The following is a 20,153-nucleotide window of genomic DNA, read 5'->3' as shown; positions in this document are numbered from 1 at the left end:
AGAGGACACGTCGTCTATATTATACCTCTGACAGCTTGGTTCCCAGCCTGGAAAAACATTCGCAAGTCGAAGTTAGGGGTTCAATAAAAACTTTTAATTACATTTCAAAGATTTCATACAGTGCAACAGTGAATATTCGCAGCTAATATCCTCAAAAGTCCATTCTTACCAAATGCTTAAGTGCATTTTCTTTCCCATGTCCCTCCAGTTTTCCTGTCTTTTCTAAAGTTTCATAATTAGGTTACGGACCAACAGGTTAAAATTTCTGGCTGTCTTGCTCTCCAGTTTTGGAAAAACGGGCGCCCACTTGCCCATCGTCACCAAGGCCAATCCTAGCCCCTGACCTTGGGAAAGTAGGGGTCAGGAGAGGGGTCCCTTTACCTTTACGAGCATTGTCCTTTCAAACTAGAGGGGAACAGAGGAATGGGGGGGAAGGGGCAGGAGAGGGAGACTTTAACACCGTACAAGAAGTCAGGAGGAGAAATAACCTAAGGCATGAAAGGCGGGGACCTCTTGTGCGGTCCACACATCGCCCCAGTAAGGTTGGACCAAAGAAAGACGAGAGAGACAAATATGGGGGCAAAGGTTGTTATAGGAAAAACTTGAGAGGAGTCCTTGCTTCCATTGTATTGACAGTTCTTAAGGTAGAGGGGGCAAAAATTTCAAAATTTGGCCTGGAGAGATGGCTCAGAGGTTAAGAGCACTGGCTGCTCTTCCAGAGGTCCTGAGTTCAATTCCCAGCAACCACATGGTGGCTCACCACCATCCGTTATGAGATCTGGTTCCCTCTTCTGGTGTGCAGATATACATGGAAGCAGAATGTTGTATACATAATTAATAAATAAATAAAATCTTTAAAAAATTTCAAAATTTACTGTGGGCTGTACCCTTCGGATGATTGTGGACAAAATTGGAGGAGTCTCTCAATAAAGTGCAGGAAGTGAGCCCTGGCAGGGTACTGTAAACCCAGAACTCAGGAGGTGGTGGAGAATCAAGAGTTCAAAGTCATCCCCTGCTACATAGAGAATCAAACCCAGCCTAGGACATGTCTGAGACCCTGTCTCAAAACAACTACTACACGGAGACAAATGAAAGCAAAGGGTTCAAAGGTCAGGATGGGGGAATGTGGAGCAGCAGTGAGAAACACGAAGGCTTCATTTAGCTAGCACCTTCCAAATTGGCACCATGGCATTTCCCAAGGCATGGGACCACTACAAAAGGTTGAAAGCATCATCCAGGCCGTCATCATAAGCAGGAAGTCAAGATATGACTGCCTTCTTCCATCCAAGTGCCATGCCTCTCCACCTCCTGCACAGGCTTGGTGGAGGCAGGGAAGGGGCTCCTGCGGCAGCAGCAACGATTTTGGCAGTATGAGGCTGGTAACTGCAGTGGGCCTGGCCTTGGGTGCCTTCCTGACTATTCTTCTTACTGTTGCCAGCACAGGGTACCATGACTGGGATGACACTTCACAACCAAGGACAAGAAAAACAAGGACAGTTCATATTCCAGAGTCCCACTGTGAGACACCTGTTGCTATTCATCTGAGTGACATGTTATGTGTGTGGCATTGTTGCCTGGGGCTCAGAACCTCCACTGCTGCCTCCTGGGCTTGGCTCAGCTAGCCTGAGGAGATAACAGTGAGGAGCACACACTCTCTCATAACTTTCCAAGCCAGTGGCTCTCTCAACCTGGCTTTAGGGCAATGTTCCAAGTCCAGTGTACTCCAGTAAGTCTGATCCACTTTGAACTGTGGCCTCCATTGTAGTCTCCTGGGCCAACGGAGGCCAACAGCCCATCCTAGTCTTCAGGTTCCCAGGCCTGAAGGGACAGGGAAGGGATAAAGAATGGGGATGGACATCACAGTTTTCCACTTCTGCAAGGAGTGGGTTCTGACAGCAGGCCTGATGCTCTCAGAGTTAGTTGTCTGGTTCACAGACGTCCAAATATACACACAAGTAAAGCCTTGGCATTTCTCCCTCCTGGTAACTCCTAGAGAAGAGTGTTTGCTACTACCTTTTGTCCCCAAAAGGCAGGGCAAAGCATAGTAGTCCAGTGGACAACTCAGGTCCCAAATTTAAAATAAGCAAGCATAAAAAATAAATCATGGGTAGTTTTGCTTAGAGCCTTGGCTTAAAGACTCAAGAGGAAGAAGCAGGGGACAAGCAAACTCTATAGCAGTTCTTCTCCAGTCCCGAGGGACAGACACAGAGAAAGGGGCACCAGTGAGGGGCTGACAGGGTCCACAGGGTCCCGTGGAGGTTGACCTTCAGGCCATGACTGAGTACAAGGACCTAGTGAGGGGCCCAGATCTGCAGGAGAAATAAAGTTACTGGGAACAGGGAAGCCAGGCACAGAACTTCTGCAGCAGGACCCGTCCAGAGTTTCTTCTCTTGTCCCAGATAGGTCACCTGTCAGGGAGCAGGATGGGTATTCATGGTGGCATTCACAAGGGTACTAACCTCCCTGCTCTACCCTGGCCCAGAATAATGTGTGAAACCACAGCCTCTTTGTCCACCACTGTCTACCAGTGTCTTGAGTCCACCAGCTCAGGTCGGAGGCTGAGTTTCTTGAGGCTCTCATAACCCACCACAATGACGATGGTGGAGGGTGTAGCCGAGATGATTCGGGCCGAGAGGCCCTTCATGAGGCCCCAAGGCCCCTCTTCTGCCATCAGCTGTCTGAAGGTCAGGATGATGGAGCTCTTGCCTTCAACCTGGAAAAATCACCACAGTGAAGGTCCACCAACTGACTTTAGTCATAACTGCTCTGCTCACCCACAGTGTGCTTCAGGCTCAAGTGGGGACTCCAAGGGCTAGACTCTGATTCTGGGGACAGCACAGTGACTTCCTCCAAGCTCTGGTGACAGATTCTGAGTTTACTTAACCCTTTCTACCCCAGTTTCCTCAAATAGAAAATTATGATAATAGTCCCTGTGTCACACGGTTGTTACAAACAAGAAGAAAACAATACTTGTAAATGCCAACCATGGAGCCAGGCATGGTGGCACACATCTTTAATCCCAGCACTGAGGAGGCAGGAGCAGGCCGATCTCTGTAAATTTGAGGCCAACCTGGTCTATACAGTGAGTTCCAGGCCAGTCAGAGCTACATGATGAAACCTTGTCTCAACAACAACAGACTGCATTAGCGATGCCTGGCAGGAGAACACTCACTGAGTATCGGCTCTCACTGCTCTCAGGCAAGCAAGCTATCCAGTTCTGAATCTTTGGACTACATGCTTATCTCTATCTCAGGGAGGCTTCGTTCAATCCCCAACAAGGCCCTCAAGCAGTTCTACCCATCCATGGCTGGCCCTGGTCATCTCAACCCCTCTCAGCTTCAGGGCTAGAAGTCTCCACTCTGTTCTGGGTTGGTCACACAGCCAGTAGCCAGGATCTCTTTGCCCATTTTTCTCAACAGTCCTACCTCCTTCCCCCTGCTCCCAAATCACAACTATAGAGCCCATATCAAAGCCCTTCTGCCAGTGCAAGACACAGACTCCTTATCATACCCTTCCCTGTCCGGTGCATCTTCACCAGGTGGCGCCAGCCCCGTCTACCATAGCTCTTCTCAGCACCTCCTCCATGCCTCTTTTTCTCCGCTAGCATCTCATCCAGCTTTGCTTCCACAACCTTCTTTAGCCATGTCAAGGGCATGTTCAGCTTGGCCCTAGCCTCCTTCCTAGAACCCACAAAGCAGAAACCTGTCTTTTCCCTAGGATTGCCTCCTAAAACACCTGGGCAAGGTTAAGGAAAGAATGGGGCCAGCCGTAGATCTCCATGATAAAGGCACTGGGGGATGTGACTGCAGCCCAATCAGATGCCAGTGCACTTATTTTCAAATGTTGGAAGCGGCACTCTTTCTCCCCTCCTATCCTCACCATATCCCAGTGACCCTTCTCCCATATATCCTTTCTCCATTCTCCACTTTTCATCCTAAATTACTCTGGTTACACCTTAAAAGTTCCCCTAAGAATTGATACAGCAATACCTACCCTTTGCCTATCGTGTACCACAGATGCTACTTCTTGGTGCTAGTAACTGTCTTCAGAGCTGACCTTAGACAGGGATTACAATTTCTGGGCGATACCAAGCACTGTCAGTGTTTTGGATGAGTCTACACAGTATGACCTGTGAAAGCTATTTAAAATCAGCCCCAGGCCAGCAACATGGCTCATTGCTTACTGTCAAGCCTGATGGCAGGAGTTCAATCCCCTGGAGCCCACATGGTAGAAAGAGAAACCAACTACTGCAAGTTAACCTCTGACCTCTACGTGCATATACATACACACACACACACACACACACACACACACACACACACACACACCAAAATAAAACAGAAACAAACAAAAAACCCACAAAAGTTTCTCGGCTGGCATAGTGGCATGTACCTTTAATCTTAGTACTTGGAGGGTAGAGTCAGGAAAAATCAAGTGTTCAAGGTCATCCTCAGCTACAGAGGGAATTTGAAGCCAGCCTTGTTGAACTCTGAGACTTTGTTTCAAAAACAACAAAAGATCAAACACCAAGGCGCGAGGCACCTTCCTATAACCCCAGCATTCGGGGGATAAGGTCAGCAACAGCTACAACATATCTTTTTTTGTTGTTGTTTTTTCGAGACAGTGTTTCTCTGTGGCTTTGGAGGCTGTCCTGGAACTAACTCTTGTAGACCAGGCTGTTCTCGAACTCACAGAGATCCACCTGCCTCTACCTCCCAAGTGCTGGGTTTAAAGGCGTGCGCCACCAACGCCCGGTCAAGCTACAACATCTTTGAGCAAGACTGGACTACATGGCTCCCTGTCTCAAAGATAAAACACAAACAAACAAACAAAAAGCTGGGGAGCTGTTGATTCAGTACTTGCTTAGAAAGTGCAGCACTTGTAAAAGCTGGTGTGACAACATATGCCTCTAACCCTAATACTCTAGACGTAGAGGAGGGTCAGGAGTTCAAGGCCATCACTGGGGTTAGTTATAGAGCTCAAATCCAGCTGGGGATACAGGAGAACCTGTCTTTAAAAAGGACCAACAAGATGTCTCAGTGGGTAAAGGCTCCTGAGGCCAGGCTTGACTCCCAGGACCCACAAACATAAGAACTCACCCACTCACACAAGTTTCTTTCTAGCTTCTGCTCCTGTCATGTCTACCTGATGTACACACAATAAATAAATACGGTAATTTTGAAAGGAAAAGGGACATTTTTGTCTCTTTTCTCATTTTTTCAAGTCTTGCCTCCTCTTCCCTACTCCCAGATCTCAACCTTAGAGATCACCTCTTTGATTTCAGTCCCTGGTTCTCAATGGATTCCTGGCCTAGTGGAAAAATCAGAGACTTCTGGAGTGAATATGAAACAATAATTCTCATCACCACAAGCCTGCAAGGTAAAGAAGAAGGATGGGTGAGGGCCTAGGCTGATAAGAGTATGGAACAGATTTCAACTGAAGGCTGGAAGGAAGCAGTGAGAATTCCCAGAGGCTGCCCACATAATGGGTAGAGATGTACAAGGTGCAGACAGCGTAAGAAAAACAATACAGACACTTTCAAGAACTCAGTTGGTATCTGTACCGATAAGCACAGGAAGGGACTGGAATGGCTGGCTACAAGGCTGACTATCAGGGTCTTGGCACACTGGAGGCCTGCAGATCATGCTTCTAACGCCTGAATCAAGGGTGGGGAGGAGGAGGCCAGCATTACCTGCACACGGGTTCGGATGACGTCCATGGGATTGGTGAGGATGGAGGCAGTGGCTGCAGCCAGGGGCCCAGAGATGGCTTGGAAGACAATGTGAGGACACTCCTGAGGACACAGGTGCGACAGCTGCTCTGCAATCCAGGGAAAGACAACGCCTCAAGATACAAGGTACCATCGGCCTACCCCCACAATGCCTTTACAGCCAAGGCAAGCCCTCAGCCCTCTGCCATCCTGGACCTTTATACTACATTTTTTTTTCTTTTCTGTTTCTACCTGCATCCACCAAAAATTCATATTATAATATCTTCAGAGCTTTTCAGAAGTCATTTTGGACATATCATCCATCTAAAAACCTCTTTGCTTGGTGACTCCTTGCATCTGATTGATAGAAAATCATTTCTGATGTAAAACAGTAGCCCATACTGCAGGTTTCCTTATGTGGCATTCTAGTGGGAGACACTTAAAACCACAGGATTAGCCAGGCAGACCACGGTAGCTCCAGCCTGTAATCTTAGCTCCCTGGAGACTGATGCAGGATTGCTATGAGTTTGTTACCACCTGGGCTGCAGAGTAAAATCCCAGGCCAGCTGGAGCTTCAGTGTGAGACCCTGTCTCAAATTCTTTAAAAAATGTGACACTGATACACAGTGGTCTCTATGGAAGGGACTGGGTGACTGTCATGGATAAGAAGGCTGTTCATTACATACAGCAAACCTTTTCCTTTCAAAGTTCTTCACCTTTAGGGGGGTTGGGGCTGGCCTGGAACTTAGTATGTAGGTGAAGATGAGCTCTGATTTCCTCTCATCACCTCCAAGTACTGGGATTACAGACATGTAGCACCACAGCTGGTCTACACAGTACCCGAGGCGGCTCCCAGGGTTTCATGCATGCCAGGCAAGCACCACCAATTCAGCAACATTCCTAGCCCTTCAAAATTCATTTGGAATTTTTGACTATATAAATATTTTTACAAATATAAACAATTAATATTAAAATAGGAAGCTTTACCCTATAGTGAGGACCAGAAAAAAAAGGGGGGGGGGTCAAGTGTGATGGAGCATGCCTTTAATCCCAGCATTTGGGAGGCAGAGATGGGCAGGTCCCTGAGCTCGAGCCCAGTTTCAGGACATCCAGGGCTACACAGAGAAACCTTTTCAAAAAACAAAACAAACAGAAGCTGCAGTCAGGCATGGTGATGCACTTCAAAAATGAAGGTAAGAGGGCTTGCAGTCTAAGATCATCTTCAACTACAGTGAGCTCCAGGCCAACTTAGACTACATGAGACTCTATCTCAAGAAAGTAAGAAGGGGTTCAGTTAGCAGAGTGCTCACCTAGCATATATGGAGCCTAGAATGCTGAGAGCCTAGCATGCATGGAGCCTAGAATACAGACAGCCTCGCATTCATGGAGCCTAGAACACAGAGAGCCTAGAATTTATGGAGCCTAGAACATAGAGAGCCTAACATGCATGGAGCCTAGAACACAGGCAGTCTAGCATGCATGGAGCCTAGAACACAGACAGTCTAGTATGCATGTAGCCTAGAACACAGAGAGCCTAGCATTCATGGAGCCTAGAACACAGAGAGCCTAGAATTCATAGAGCCTAGAACACAGAGAGCCTAACATGCATGGAGCCTAGAACACAGACAGTCTAGCATGCATGGAGCCTAGAACACAGACAGTCTAGTATGCATGGAGCCTAGAACACAGAGAGCCTAGAATTCATGGAGCCTAGAACACAGAGAACCTAACATGCATGGAGCCTAGAACACAGGCAGTCTAGCATGCATGGAGCCTAGAACACAGACAGTCTAGTATGCATGTAGCCTAGAACACAGACAGCCTAGCATGCATGGAACCTAGAACACAGACAGTCTAGCATGCATGGAGCCTAGAACCAGACAGCCTAGCATGCATGGAGCCTAGGACACAGACAGCCTAGCATGCATGGAGCCTAGGACACAGACAGCCTAGCATGCATGGAGCCTAGACTGTGGCTCTGGGTTTGACCCCCAGCACATAAAACCAGGCATGGCAGCACACGTCTAATTCCAACACCCTGGAAGTAGACACAGGAGGATCAGAAGTTCAAGGCTGCACAGTGACTTCAAGGGATACATGATATTTTACTTAAATTTAAAAAAAGAAAAAAAAAGCCAGGCATAGCAGTACAAGCTTGTAATTTTTATAAGACCCACCCATGTCTCAGAACAAGAACAATAACCAAGGCCTATTTTCTCACAGTGCCACTGGAAAGTGTGCCTACAAATAAATTCTCTGTTTTACTCTCTTTTGAGGTAAGACAAGAATTCATTTATTTAGTCAACAAAGATTCAGTGAGTACCACGGGTTGACCACCCTGGGTCCTGAGGGCAGGACAGTGAATAAAGTGCCTCAAATTCTTGCCCCCAGGAAGTACACATTCTAGGAAGAGAGAAGGACAATAAACAAATAAAATGTAAAACAGGCAGCAGTCATGTAGAAGTTGCATACTATAGCTAAAATAAAGTGGGAAAGGAAGTCAGGGAATGCCAAGTTGTGATTTTGTTTTTGTTTTTTTTTTTAAGCAGTTTTTAAAGATTTATTTATTTATTATGTATACAGTGTTCTGCCAACATGTAGACCTGCAGGTCAGAGAGGGCACAGATCCATTGCAGATGGTTGTGAGCCACCATGTGGTTGCTGAGAATTGAACTCAGGACCTCTGGAAGAACAGGCAGTGCTCTTATCCTCTGAGCCATCTCTCCAGCCCCAAGTTGTGATTTTGAACAAAGCAGCCATGGCACTTCCTGAAGAAGTGACGTTCAGAAGCCACCTGATGGTGGGAATATGAGCCACATGTGCCTAGGCAAGGAGCTTTCCAATAATAACATCTGTCAAAAGTGCCAAGGCAGAGGCAGGCGGACCTCAGTGAGCTCAGGGCCAGCCTGGTCTCCAAAGGGAGTTCCAGGACAGCCAGGACTGTTACACACACACACAAAAGTGTCAAGGTAGCAGCATGCCTGAGGAGTTCAGGGGGCAGCAAGACCAGTGACTTAGGGCAGAACAACTGGAGGGAGCAGTAAGTGAGATTCGAGGTAAGTAACCAAGGATCCTGAGGGTACTAGAAGAATTTAGGCTTTTACACTAAAACAGGAGGTCATAGACTTATAATCTCAAAAGGTTTCCTTTCAGAGTTTCTCTTCTACTGTTAATCACCAGTCCTTAAGATTGTTTTTCAGATGCTTAGTTCTGGTAGTTTGTGGCTATGTAGGTAAAGATTAGAGGAGATGTAGGAGGACAGGGTTGGCAGGGCAGAAGCCACAGACAGCTTGCCGCAGTTGATGTGACAGAATTCCATAAGCCTGGCATCGCGGCCTCTTCCCCAGTTCCTAACTGTGTTTCTCCCCAAAGTCAAGCATGCCAACAGAAACAGGGTAATCTGGAGTCTGCCTCACGGGTGCCCTTTTTCTCCTGAAGGTGGCATTTTGCAATCGTTAGATTGCAGCATTGGGACCTACACTGCCTGCCTCCTGGGTCTGTATGCACTGGGCCCAGGCCTGCAAGCTGCACAGGACCTAGATTCCAATCTAATCTGTACAGACACCACTTTCCTAGAGCTCACAGAGAGAATGGAGAGAGTTAAGAGGGCAGGACAGAGTCCACGTCTTTCTTCCCTCTTATATTGGTTCCCTCTTATATTGCTTACTGAGCACCTAAATATACAGGCAGACTCAGTTTACCTCTCTTTTAACTAAGTGACTTTGGACACCAGTAATAAACGAATATTTATTTAATGTTTCTAAATGCCAGGCATTATGATGAACACTGGACCCGTGCAGAGAAGAAGAGCCACACATGTGGCACACACCTTAATTTCCAGCACTTGGGATTCAGAGGCAGGTGGATCTCTTATTGTTTAAGGCCAACCTGGTCTACATAGCAAGTTCCAGGCAAGGGGGTCTACAGAGACCCAAAAAACAAAACAAAACAAACAAAAACAGAAATATTTTCATGGATTTTAAGATTCTAGTTAAGGAGCTAGAAATTGAGGGTAAAATAATTGCAAACTGAAGTGTCAAGAAGAAATAAAGGACCTAAAACAGAGACAGTCCTCTTTCCAGCAGGGTAAAGAAGTTCTGGATGGGTGGCACACATCTTCAATCCCACCACTTGGGAGACAGACAGGCAAATCTCTGTGAATTTGAGGCCAGCCTGCACTACATAGTAAGTTCCTGGACAGCCAGGGCTATGAACATATAATTGAGGCCTGAAGCATGAGAAGCCAGCCACATAAAGAATAGAGGAAAAGGTGCCCCAGGCAGAGAGTTCTACCACTGAGCTGCATGCCCAGAATTTAAGAGACTAATCCATTAGGAACATATATAATGCACAGCTGTAAACCTAGCTCTTGGGCAGCAGAGGTAGGAGGACCACAAATCCAAGGCCTGCATGACTACAGAGCAAGTTCAAGTCCAACCCAGGAGCTTAGTGAGACGATGTCTCAAAATCAAAAGTATAAACAGGGGTCAGTATGGGGCTCAGTTGGTAGAGCTTACCTAGCCTAGCTGAAACACCATCTGATCCCTAGCATGGCATACATCAGACGTGGTGCAAAAGCCTTTAATCCCAGCACCCAGGATGTAGAGGAAGGAGAATTAGAAATTCAAGGTCAGCCACTCCACATAGAGGGATACTCTCTCAGCCTAGACACACAGGGGAGGACCTAGGCCCTGCTCCAAATGATATGACGGACGTTGAAGATTCCCCCATGGAAGGCCTCACCCTCTCCGGGGAGCAGAAAGGGATTGGGATACAGGGTTGGTAGGAGGGAGAGGAGGAGGGGAGGAAGAGGGAACTGTAAAAGAAGCTTGTTTCTAATTTAAATTAAAAAAAAAAAGAAAAAGAAATTCAAGGTCAGGCAGTCTGGCCCACTTATCTATCAGGCAAGCTAGGGCTATATAGTGAGGCCTTATCTCAGAAAGGAAAGAAAATAAGGTCATCTTTGAGTACATAGTCAGTTGGAGGCCAGCGTGGGATACACAGTTTTTGATATCCTGTGTCAAAAACAAGCTGGGCCTAGTGACACATGACTGTCATCCCAGCATGTCATCCTGGCCGGTGGATAGGAAGGTAGAGGTAAAAGGATCATGAGTTTGAAGTCATTCTTGGCTGCAGACCAAGTTTAAGGCCACACTGGATAATATGAGACCTTGACTCAAATAAAAAAGCATTAGGTGGTGGGCACATGCCTGTAATCCTAGAGCCTGGTGGGTGGAGGCAGCAGGATCAGTAGTTTAAGGCCAGCCTGAGGTACAGACAGGAGTCCTAATCAAAAACAAAACAAAACAAAAACAAACAAAAAACAACATACATGAACTTCAAGAACAAACACAAAATTAGCTAAGTGTGGTGGTGTAAGCCTGTAATTCCAGCAGCATAAGAGACAAAGGCAGAACCTTATCGAAAAATAAAATGTAAGATGGGTATCCCTTCCTGTACCCTAGCACTTTAGAGACTGAAGCAAGAAAACTCCTGAGAGTTCAAGGACAGCCTGAGCTACATACTGAGTTTCAGGCTAGCTTGGGCTGTAGAATAAGACCCTATTTTAAAAACAAAACCAATATTTAATTTTTAAAGAGCCAATGATACAGTTCAGTTGTCAAGCAGCTGTCTGTGTGCAAGGGTGCACAAAGCCTAGTGCTCCACCCCTGGAACTACAGGTAGAGCCTTCACAGAGCCCAGGCGTCAGCATGTCAGCTGAGACCTCTGGACAGGTTTGGTTGACAATGCTACAGATTGTGGGCATACAGGGAAACATAACTCTAAGTATTCATGAGATCAAGTGAGGGCAAAGGCCAAACACAGACCCCAGAGAAAACATGCTCCTGGGAACTTGCTCTAGTTTTATTTAGTCTGGCTTTTCTGCAGTGCTAGGGATTAAACCTCCGGCCTCACACATGCTAGATGAGCTCTCAATTGAGCTACATTTCCTAAGTGTCTGATGAACCCAGCGCTCACGGAGCAAAAGCATTGCTGTTAGCTCAACAGTGTTGGACTACAGTGAGTTTGAAGCCAGTCTAGGTTAAACAGGGAGACCCTGCCTCACAAAAACACAGGAACAAAAATTGATTGACAGAATGTACTCCCAAAGGGTAAGGTGACAGTACAGAGTTCAATCTTACCACAAAGTCTAGATGAAATACTGTGATACGTAGAAGAAACAGAGCTAGCAAAACTAAGGTTCAGCTGGGTTCGGCGGCACGCACCTGTGACCCCAGCACTCAGTGGGGTTAATTTGATCGCCCGCCCCCATACTCATCTCCACTCTAAAAACACATAGAAACAACAGTACTGCTGCCCCATCGGTAAATGCTCCCCTTCCCAAGCGCTGCTTACCTGCATAGAAGTGATAAAAGGGCCACCATACAGCACTGTTTGGGATGTATGTCAGTAGTGAGGCCACGTAGCCTCGGTAGAAGCCACGAAGCCCATCAGCCCGCAGGATCTGCCTGATGATGTCCTTAGTTTGGCCAAAGGCAATTAGCCCTTGTCCTTCTAGGTTCCCCCGAACTTGGAAGCGACCCATTTTCTCCCCCTTGCGCTGCATCATCAGGTGCTGAGAGACTACGTCGATGGGCACGGTGATGCTCTGGGCCACCAGGGAGGCGGAGCCGCCAGCTACCAGTGATTTGACTGTGTTACTCTGGCTGTAGTCGGATACAAACTTCCGGGTAAGCTCATAAGTGGTGACGTAGCACTGGCCAGAGATGAGTGTGAAGGTGTTGACCAGGAACCCCCGGTAGAGGCCAGTCACTCCCTCGGCTCGCAGGATCTTGACAAAGGCATCAAAAGTCCCATGGTAGAGGCTCCTGCCCTTCTGAACCTGCAGCCGGGTGCGGATGAGGGTGAAGGGGTACACGCTAACCCGGATCATCATGGTCATCGCCACACCAAACACATAGAACTTCTTCTTGTCCAGGTGTTCCCACTCGATGATCTGGATGTTTCTCTTGTCCTCCATTGTGCCCAAAGACCTGGGATTTGGGCAGGCAGGAGGATGTGAGGAAGGTCAGAACTTCATTTCTTTCCCCTCCTGCCCAGGCTTCAAAGCCACCCTCAGGCTGTATCTCTTGGGAACTCACTTCAGGAAAACCTTTCCTTCAGACAGCCTGGCTCTGTCCACACACAATCCAGAGCAGCCCCTCTGTACTTCTGTCCTTGACTCAGAGTCCTTCCTCCACAAATCATTCCTCACCACGTGACGAGGCTAGACCACCCTCACCTCAGCCCCTACTCAGCTTGTAGGACTATCCATTCTGAATTCTGTCTCTGACTAGGTCTTGGCATCAGAGTCCTGAACTCAGGTCATTCTGTCTTCCTTGCCTGGGTACACTTAGGATGCTGTGGACAATCCATCCACCTGAATTCGAGGCCTACATGGCTAATGGGATGTCACTAAGTGACACAGAAGAGGTTCCCGGTGACTGGACTGCTCCTGGTTCCTCTAAAGAAGCAACTACCTTTGCCCTTTCATCCTCAGTGTGAGTCACCCTATGTACATTTGTGCCTGCTTACTGCACTTCCGCCCCAATGCTGGTTGCTCTGAGGCCCCTGCCCGCCCTGGCTGTAATTTATATTTTCTCTAGTCTACATTAGAAGAAAGTGTGGGGAAGAGTACAGGCAGGGAATTTCACACTGCGGGGCATCCCCTAATCACCTCCCCACTCTCCAGGGAAAGGAGTCTAAAAGTCAGGAACAGGCCAAAGGTCAGAGTGCTCTTCATAGATAACTCCAGAAAGAGAATAGCCACCTGAGCTGGTTTCCCTGAAGAAAGCTAAAGGACCTGCTTGAATCTGGGCCGCTAACACTAGGTGTACAAACGACAAGCAACAACAAAACATTTCTGGAAAATGAGCAAACTGAAGACTGCATAATAGGTCAAATGTAACCAGCCCAGAGTTATGTAGCTGCTCAGTGGTGGAGGCAAGAAAAAAGCCAACATCTTTACTCCACTATGTGTCCCATGACATTTGAGTTGAAGATCTCAACACAACACAATTTTCTCTGTTCAATTGAAAACTAAGTCCTCCCATGGGAGGCAGAATAAATTTCTCATGGCTGCCAGTTCTCTCAGCTTTATTCCACAGACAGTTAGGACTGCCTCCTCTCTCTCTCTCTTTCTCTCTCTCTCGGTGTTCTCATTGGCTGAGCAAGCGTGTGGTCATCACAAGACAAACACAGCAGGGCTGAAAGGAGGCCTCTACTGGGCATGCACAAACTGCACGCAGCACAGGGCAGAAGGGCAGAGCAATGAGGTATTCTGCTCCAGGACCGGGTTTCATGGGCACCTTCTAAACACGTCAAACTGTCACTCTGTGCGGGCATTTCTAATGAGCAATCCCAAGGCAGGGCCCACTGCTCCATCCCTCACATGTGTCAATTTCTATAAAACCTCTGAAGGAAGCCAGGGTTCCCCAAGGCACATAGTTCCTACCAATGTCATGGCAACAAGAGGAGCCGCGGAAGGTCATGACTCAATCAATAAGGCACCATGTTAGAAGGCTAGAGGGCGCTACACCCTTGGAAAAAGAAGTTTTTCCCTCAAAGTGGGATCTCTGTTTGCTCACTGTCATATAACCTCCAGACATTCTGTTGAAATATCAGTTCTCCTGTTTCATTTGCTGGAAAATCCTCTTTGCAGAAATCTGAATACAAGCATTCTTCAGCCTTCCTTTCTCCTGGTCCAACCAGTCCACTTCTTTATGGCCCTTTGTCAGACCCTGATTTGTGTACTTGACCCCAGTTCTGGATTTTCTGGCACCTTTAACACTGTTCGTGGGGCTGAGGATGTAGCTTAGTTGACAGAGTGCCTGCCTAGCACGCACCAGGCCCTACATTCAATCCCCAGCATAGCATAAAAAAAACCGGTGACCCTTGCCTATAGTCCGAGCATTGGAGAGGCAGAGGTAGAAGATCCCAAGTCTATAGTCATCTTTGACTATATAGCAAGTCCAAGGCCAGCCAGGGTTACAAGAAACCAGGCTTTAAAAACAAGACAGAACATTGTTTGTGAATCGTTAGGTGCTTTCTGTAACATGTACCCAGGTTGGGGATCATGTTGTACTTGCAGTTATCAAAAGAAATGGAAGACAAAACAAGCATGGACAGCTCCTGTCACTTCTACTCTCTTCACATAAACAAAATCCACAACTTCACTTGGTTTTGCTGTTTGTTTTATATGGGTCTCCTTGTGGCCCATGCTGGCCTTGAATCCTCCTGTCCTCACCATTTCCTAAATGCTGGGATTACAGACGTGAGCCACCATACCCTTGCCCAGATTATTAAGCACAGGGACCAAGCCTAGGTCTCCCCACACATTATGCAAACATTCTACCACCTGAGCTAGATCATCAGCTGCTGGAGCTATTAAATGTGACAGCATTTTGTTATCAGTAGAGTATTTCTCTCACTGCCCAAAGTTCTACTGAGCCGTGACTCCCTAAGTCCTCGCCACCCACAGTGATCAGCAGCATGGCCATTACCTGGAGTTGCCTGTACAAGAGCACAGCCAGGCATCCTAGCGCATGGGGCGGGGGCAAGAGAAACAGGAGTTCAAAGTCAGCCTCGGCTACACAGGCTGGGGGAAGGGGACTTCAGACCATACCTCACACCTGCTGATTAAGAAATAACACTGACATCTCTCGGTGGTTTATATTGATTGTCAAAGTGTGGGGAACATTGCTTTAGTTACTAGAGACTGTCAGTTTTATGAGAATTGTAACTGTTCTCGGAGCCCAAGATCCTTAGGACTAGGTTAGGAGCCCTCTGACTCCATCTGGGACCTGGACCAATAATGATCAATTGGTCCATTCCAATGCTGGTCAGCTCCTGACCAGACCCAGGGGCTGCTAGTCTCAGAAACGAATACTAACCAGCACCTTCTCTTCTTCCTGCCCTCTGTGCAGCATCAGGCTCTGCGTCCTGGGAGCTGTCACCCACTTGAACAGGAACGTATTATGCTGGAACACCAGTACCGCTGACTATTTTTTGTCTTTCCCTAGGTCCTAGCAAAGTCTCCTCCTACTTCAAGACAGCCTCCTCCCTCCGGCATGGTGAGGTTCCCACCCAGTCTTTCCTGGTCTTTAATATAGATTTCCACGTGATCCCTCATCACAGACACATGACAATCCCCTCCACACGCCGGGAAGTGGTGGCGCACGCCTTTAATCCCAGCACTCCGGAGGCAGAGATAAGAGTATCTCTGTAAGTTCGAGACCGACCTGGTCTTACAGAGCGAGTTTCAGGACAGCCTCCAAAGCTACTGAGAAACCCTGCTCGAAAAACAGACAATCCCCCTCCACATATTCCACGTGACACCCTCCTTTAATGCACCTTCGGTCCGGCTCTTGCACCGCCAATTCAGGATCCTTGGGTATGCCCCTCGCCATGCTTCTCTGGTCGTCAGCCTCTCATGCTCCCATGTCAGGAAGAGACGCCTCGCCGGACTTGCCTTTCGTAGCCAAATTTGCAAGGCGGCTTCCCATGGCGATGTAGCCCCGCAGAGCAGACATCCGCTGCCTCCTCGACAAGTCGATCCTTAGGTACCTCCTACCCCTCAAGGCACCCAAGCACCGCTGTTGCTTACCTTCTCAGACCCCGGTGGTTCGGCCGCGTCTGAGAACTCCAGCCCTGAATTCCTAGACCGCAGTCCCCGCACTACCCTCCATTCCCAGTGACAGCCAGACTCGGTTCGCATCTTCCTCCATCTCGACTGGGATCCTGGTACTGCCGGAACCGGAAACCGGGATGCTGTCATTCCCACCCACTGTGAATTAGCTGCAATTCCACCAATGGTTTTCTTAGCCCTTGAGCCTCCCTCTAGGAGCGCCTATTAGGCCATCTTGGATTAGGGAAGTAGCCACGCCTGCTTTAGCTTCTATATGCCCTTAATCCTGTCGCGCGTGCGTGTCCCGCTAGGGACCTTCGTAATTGGCTGACACAGAAACCAAGAGTCAGAGGTGGCTGCTCCTTCCCTCCCTCTCTTTTTCTTCCTTTCTTCTCTTTTCTTCTTTTGTATTATTTTCTTCGTTTACCGAATCTTTTTTCTCTTCTTTCTGGGATAGGTCTCGCTATGAATACCTGGCTGGCCTCCAACTTGTTAATCCCCCTGCCTCAGATTTCCAAGTGCCTCCACTTCTGGTTTTTGGGGCTCTTCTTGACAATACAGTTAAAATGAGTCACCTTTTAGAATTTGATTTTCAGTAGAGAGAAGAAGTGAATCTAATCTTTAATTTTTTTCCCGTCTTTTTCTCACTTTTGGAGCCCAAACAGTAGAGGTCAAAGTGCAGCAGTCACTGGTATAGGAATTCAAACTGGAGAAACTGAAGTGACCACAGTTCTGGGTCTGGTTTTACCCATGTGTAGGTTTTTAGAAGTTGTTTGTTTTTTCTATACCTTCAGTCTATGCTGGTTAGTGTTTTTCTGTCAACCTGAAACCAGTTAGATTCACCTGGGAAGAAGAAATGTGAAGTGAGTAGTTGCTTTCGGTGGACAAGCCTGTAACCAGTAGGCTGACATTTTATTGTTTAATAATTGACATGGGAAGGCCCAGCCCACTGTGGGTTTTGCTACCCGTGGGCAGGCTGAAGGTGAGCCTAAGGAGAAAGCCTCTATGTAGTCACTCATAGTCTCTGCTTCAGTCTGGCCTCTTAGTTCCTGCCCTGACTTCCTTTCATTATGAACTATCATTTTTAAGATTAAGAAAATCCTGGGTGTGGTTGCACATGTCTTTAGTCCCAGCACTCAGGAGGCAGAGGCAGGCGGATCTCTGTGAGTTGGAAGCCAGCCTGGTCTACAAAGTGTTGTAACCAAATTCTGAACCCCCAAATCACCAAGAGACCCATTCTGATGCAAAGGCAAAGAGTCCTTTATTATTTAATGAGTTAAATGTGTTAACTCAGGGCTTCTGTTCCTCCATCATGGCAGGTGGAAGTGAGAAGGACCCAAGGGGCTTCCAGGCAGGGAATTTATTGGGGTGTGCAAGGGGAGTGTCTATGGAGTAAGCAACAGTCTCAGGATTGGTGCATTTCTGGGCTTCCGTGATCTGTCCTGTGTTGATTGGTCAACTGGATGCTATGGCCGTGGGGCCTTCCCAGGGCAGTTATACTCTCCATGGCACCATTACTCCACTTTTACTGTAAAGCACATCCAGAGCCCGCCAGCTAACTTCTGATTGGTTCCTTGCCACATGGAGGGTATCTGACCTCCTAGTGACTAGGAAGACAGGCAAGGTCAGGAAAGCTCAGCACATTTTGCTGAGTTAGAGATCTACATCTTGGTATTTTCTGCAGCCTGTCATGCAGCCCAAAGCAGGGGGCTGGGTAAGTGTCTGATCACTTCAAAAGCTACACAGAGAAATCCTGTCTTGAAAAAATAAAAAATTAAATTAAAAAAAAGGAAAAAAAGAAATGTTTTCCCAAGTTGTTTTTGTTTTGGGGTTTTGAGACAAAGTTTCTTTGTGTAGTCCTGACTGTCCTCACGGAGATCTGCCTCCCAAGTGCTGGCATTAAAGGCATGCACCACCAATACCCGGCCCAAGTTGTTGTTAATCACAACAATAGAAGGCAAACTAAGACACAGTCTTTCATTTTCATTTTTGTTTTCAACTTCAATAATACATAAAGACACAAAATTTGAATGTATTAATTAATTAGTACCATGTGGGGGTTTTTGTTTTGTTTTTTTGTTTGTTTGTTTTTTGTTTTGAGATAAGGTCTTGAAGGGACCAGCCCCCCATTTCGGCAGCCATGACATTAACACGTGCTCGCTATGACCTTGTCTTAGTCACTAGAGGTTAGGTGCCTGCCTCGTGACAAGGAACCAATCAGAAGTTAGCTGGTGGCGCTATTCTTTACCACCCTGGGTGTGCTTTACGGACAAGCACACAGCAATGACGCACAGAGCATAGCAACCACCCTGGGAGAGCCTATGGGCCATAACAACCAGTTGACCAATCAACACAGGGCAAGCCCTCCAACCTGGAGCCACACCAATGGTGAGCCTAGACACTCCCCTTATGCTGCCCTATAAGATCTCGGTCCTGTGGCTTCTCAGGGTCTTTTGCGAGCCATCCGCCATGGCGGGTGGATGAAAGACCAGAGCTAACATGGGGTTAGCTCGTTAAATTACAATAAAGCCTCATGCAGTTTGCAGCAAGCTCTCAAATCTGCCTGGTGCTTGGGGTGACCACAGTCGTGGCCTGGGACCCCGGATACCTGAGTTTTCGGGGGTCTAACAGTCTCACACTTGTGGCCCATGCTATTTTGAAAACTTATCATGGTCCTAGAGTGACGTACAGCAATGGTCCTACCTCATCTTTACATATTCTGAGATCACAGGCATGAGCCACCATGATGGCCTTTTTAACATTATTATTATTTTTTAATGACACAGGGTTTCTTTGAGTAGCCCTGGCTGTCCTGGAACTCACTCTATAGACCAGGCTGGTCTCGAACTCTGAGATTCCCCCTGCCTCTGCCTCCCAAGTGCTGGGAATAAAGCGTGTGCCACCACTGCCTGACTGGACAATTATTTCTTTATGGAGAAAACTCAGACTCCCTTCCTTCTAGCTTTGGGGAATATACAGCATATTATTGCTATATTGTATATTATTATGTCTGTAATGTAACAATTCTTCCTGTGGGCAGAATTTCTTCCTCCTAACTGTAACTCACTGCCCACTGTAACTTTCTTATCACTGTCTCCTCCACCTCTTGGTCTTCAGTAACCACTATTCTTCTTTTAACTCCCCACATTCATTCCCTGCACCCACATCAGCCACCTCATTACCACCTGTGACCCCAGCGGCTGGGATCTGACACGCTCCTCTAACCTCTGTGGCACCAGCATATATGAGCACATGACCAACAATAAGATATACACAAATAAAAACAATCTTTAAAATAAAATTTAAAAATCCTTAACTGCTCACCCTCTCTTCATGCCCGCATTGTTTCTTTCAATTTTATGAGTGTTTTATTTTTATTTGGTCTGGTGTTGGCTTTTCCAGGGTTTCTCTGATTAGCCCTGGCTGTCCGGGAACTCCCTCTATAGACCAGGCTGGCCTAAAACTCTGAAATCCCCCTGTCTCTGCCTCCCAAGTGGGGACTGACGGTGTGCACCATCACTGCAAGGCAACCTTAATTGTTTAATTGTTTAATATACTTTTTTTGAAATTATGGTATAATCACATAATCTCCTCCCTTCTGCTTCCTCACCCCAACTCCTCCCATGTGCCTGCCTTGTTCTCACTCAAATTCATTAATTCCTTTTTCTTTAAGTGTGTGTGTGTGTGTGTGTGTGTGTGTGTGTGTGTGTGTGTGTGTGGTGTGTGTGTGTGTTCGCACTTAATTTTACCAGTGAGTTCTAGCCCAGAATCACCTCCTACTCCTGAACTCAGGCAGGGGGATGGTCAGGCAGGGGT

The 20,153-nt window shown here is 47.3% G+C and overlaps 1 protein-coding gene across 3 annotated transcripts; it reads right to left on the bottom strand.

Annotated features, from left to right (window-relative positions):
* Positions 1–72: 72 nt before the first annotated feature.
* Slc25a44 (solute carrier family 25 member 44) lies at positions 73–16,554 on the bottom strand. Of its 3 annotated transcripts, none has more exons than XM_027393120.2 (4): positions 16,064–16,548; positions 12,068–12,705; positions 5,693–5,820; positions 73–2,713 (listed from the first exon to the last, which is right to left on the bottom strand). In XM_027393120.2, the coding sequence occupies exons 1-4, from the start codon at positions 16,117–16,119 to the stop codon at positions 2,522–2,524; spliced, it is 1,014 nt and encodes a 337-aa protein (XP_027248921.1). In that variant the 5' UTR covers positions 16,120–16,548; the 3' UTR covers positions 73–2,521. The 3 variants fall into 3 exon arrangements, with proteins under 3 accessions (XP_027248921.1, XP_027248922.1, XP_027248923.1); XM_027393121.2 differs by having other exon boundaries at positions 16,317–16,548; XM_027393122.2 differs by having other exon boundaries at positions 2,577–2,713; positions 5,693–5,815; positions 16,064–16,554.
* Positions 16,555–20,153: the final 3,599 nt, after the last annotated feature.

Source organism: Cricetulus griseus (genome assembly GCF_003668045.3).
Source record: "Cricetulus griseus strain 17A/GY chromosome 1 unlocalized genomic scaffold, alternate assembly CriGri-PICRH-1.0 chr1_0, whole genome shotgun sequence".
NCBI lineage: Eukaryota > Metazoa > Chordata > Mammalia > Rodentia > Cricetidae > Cricetulus > Cricetulus griseus.
The sequence above is the reverse complement of the archived record's forward strand: the minus strand, read 5'-3'. Positions and strand labels throughout refer to the sequence as shown.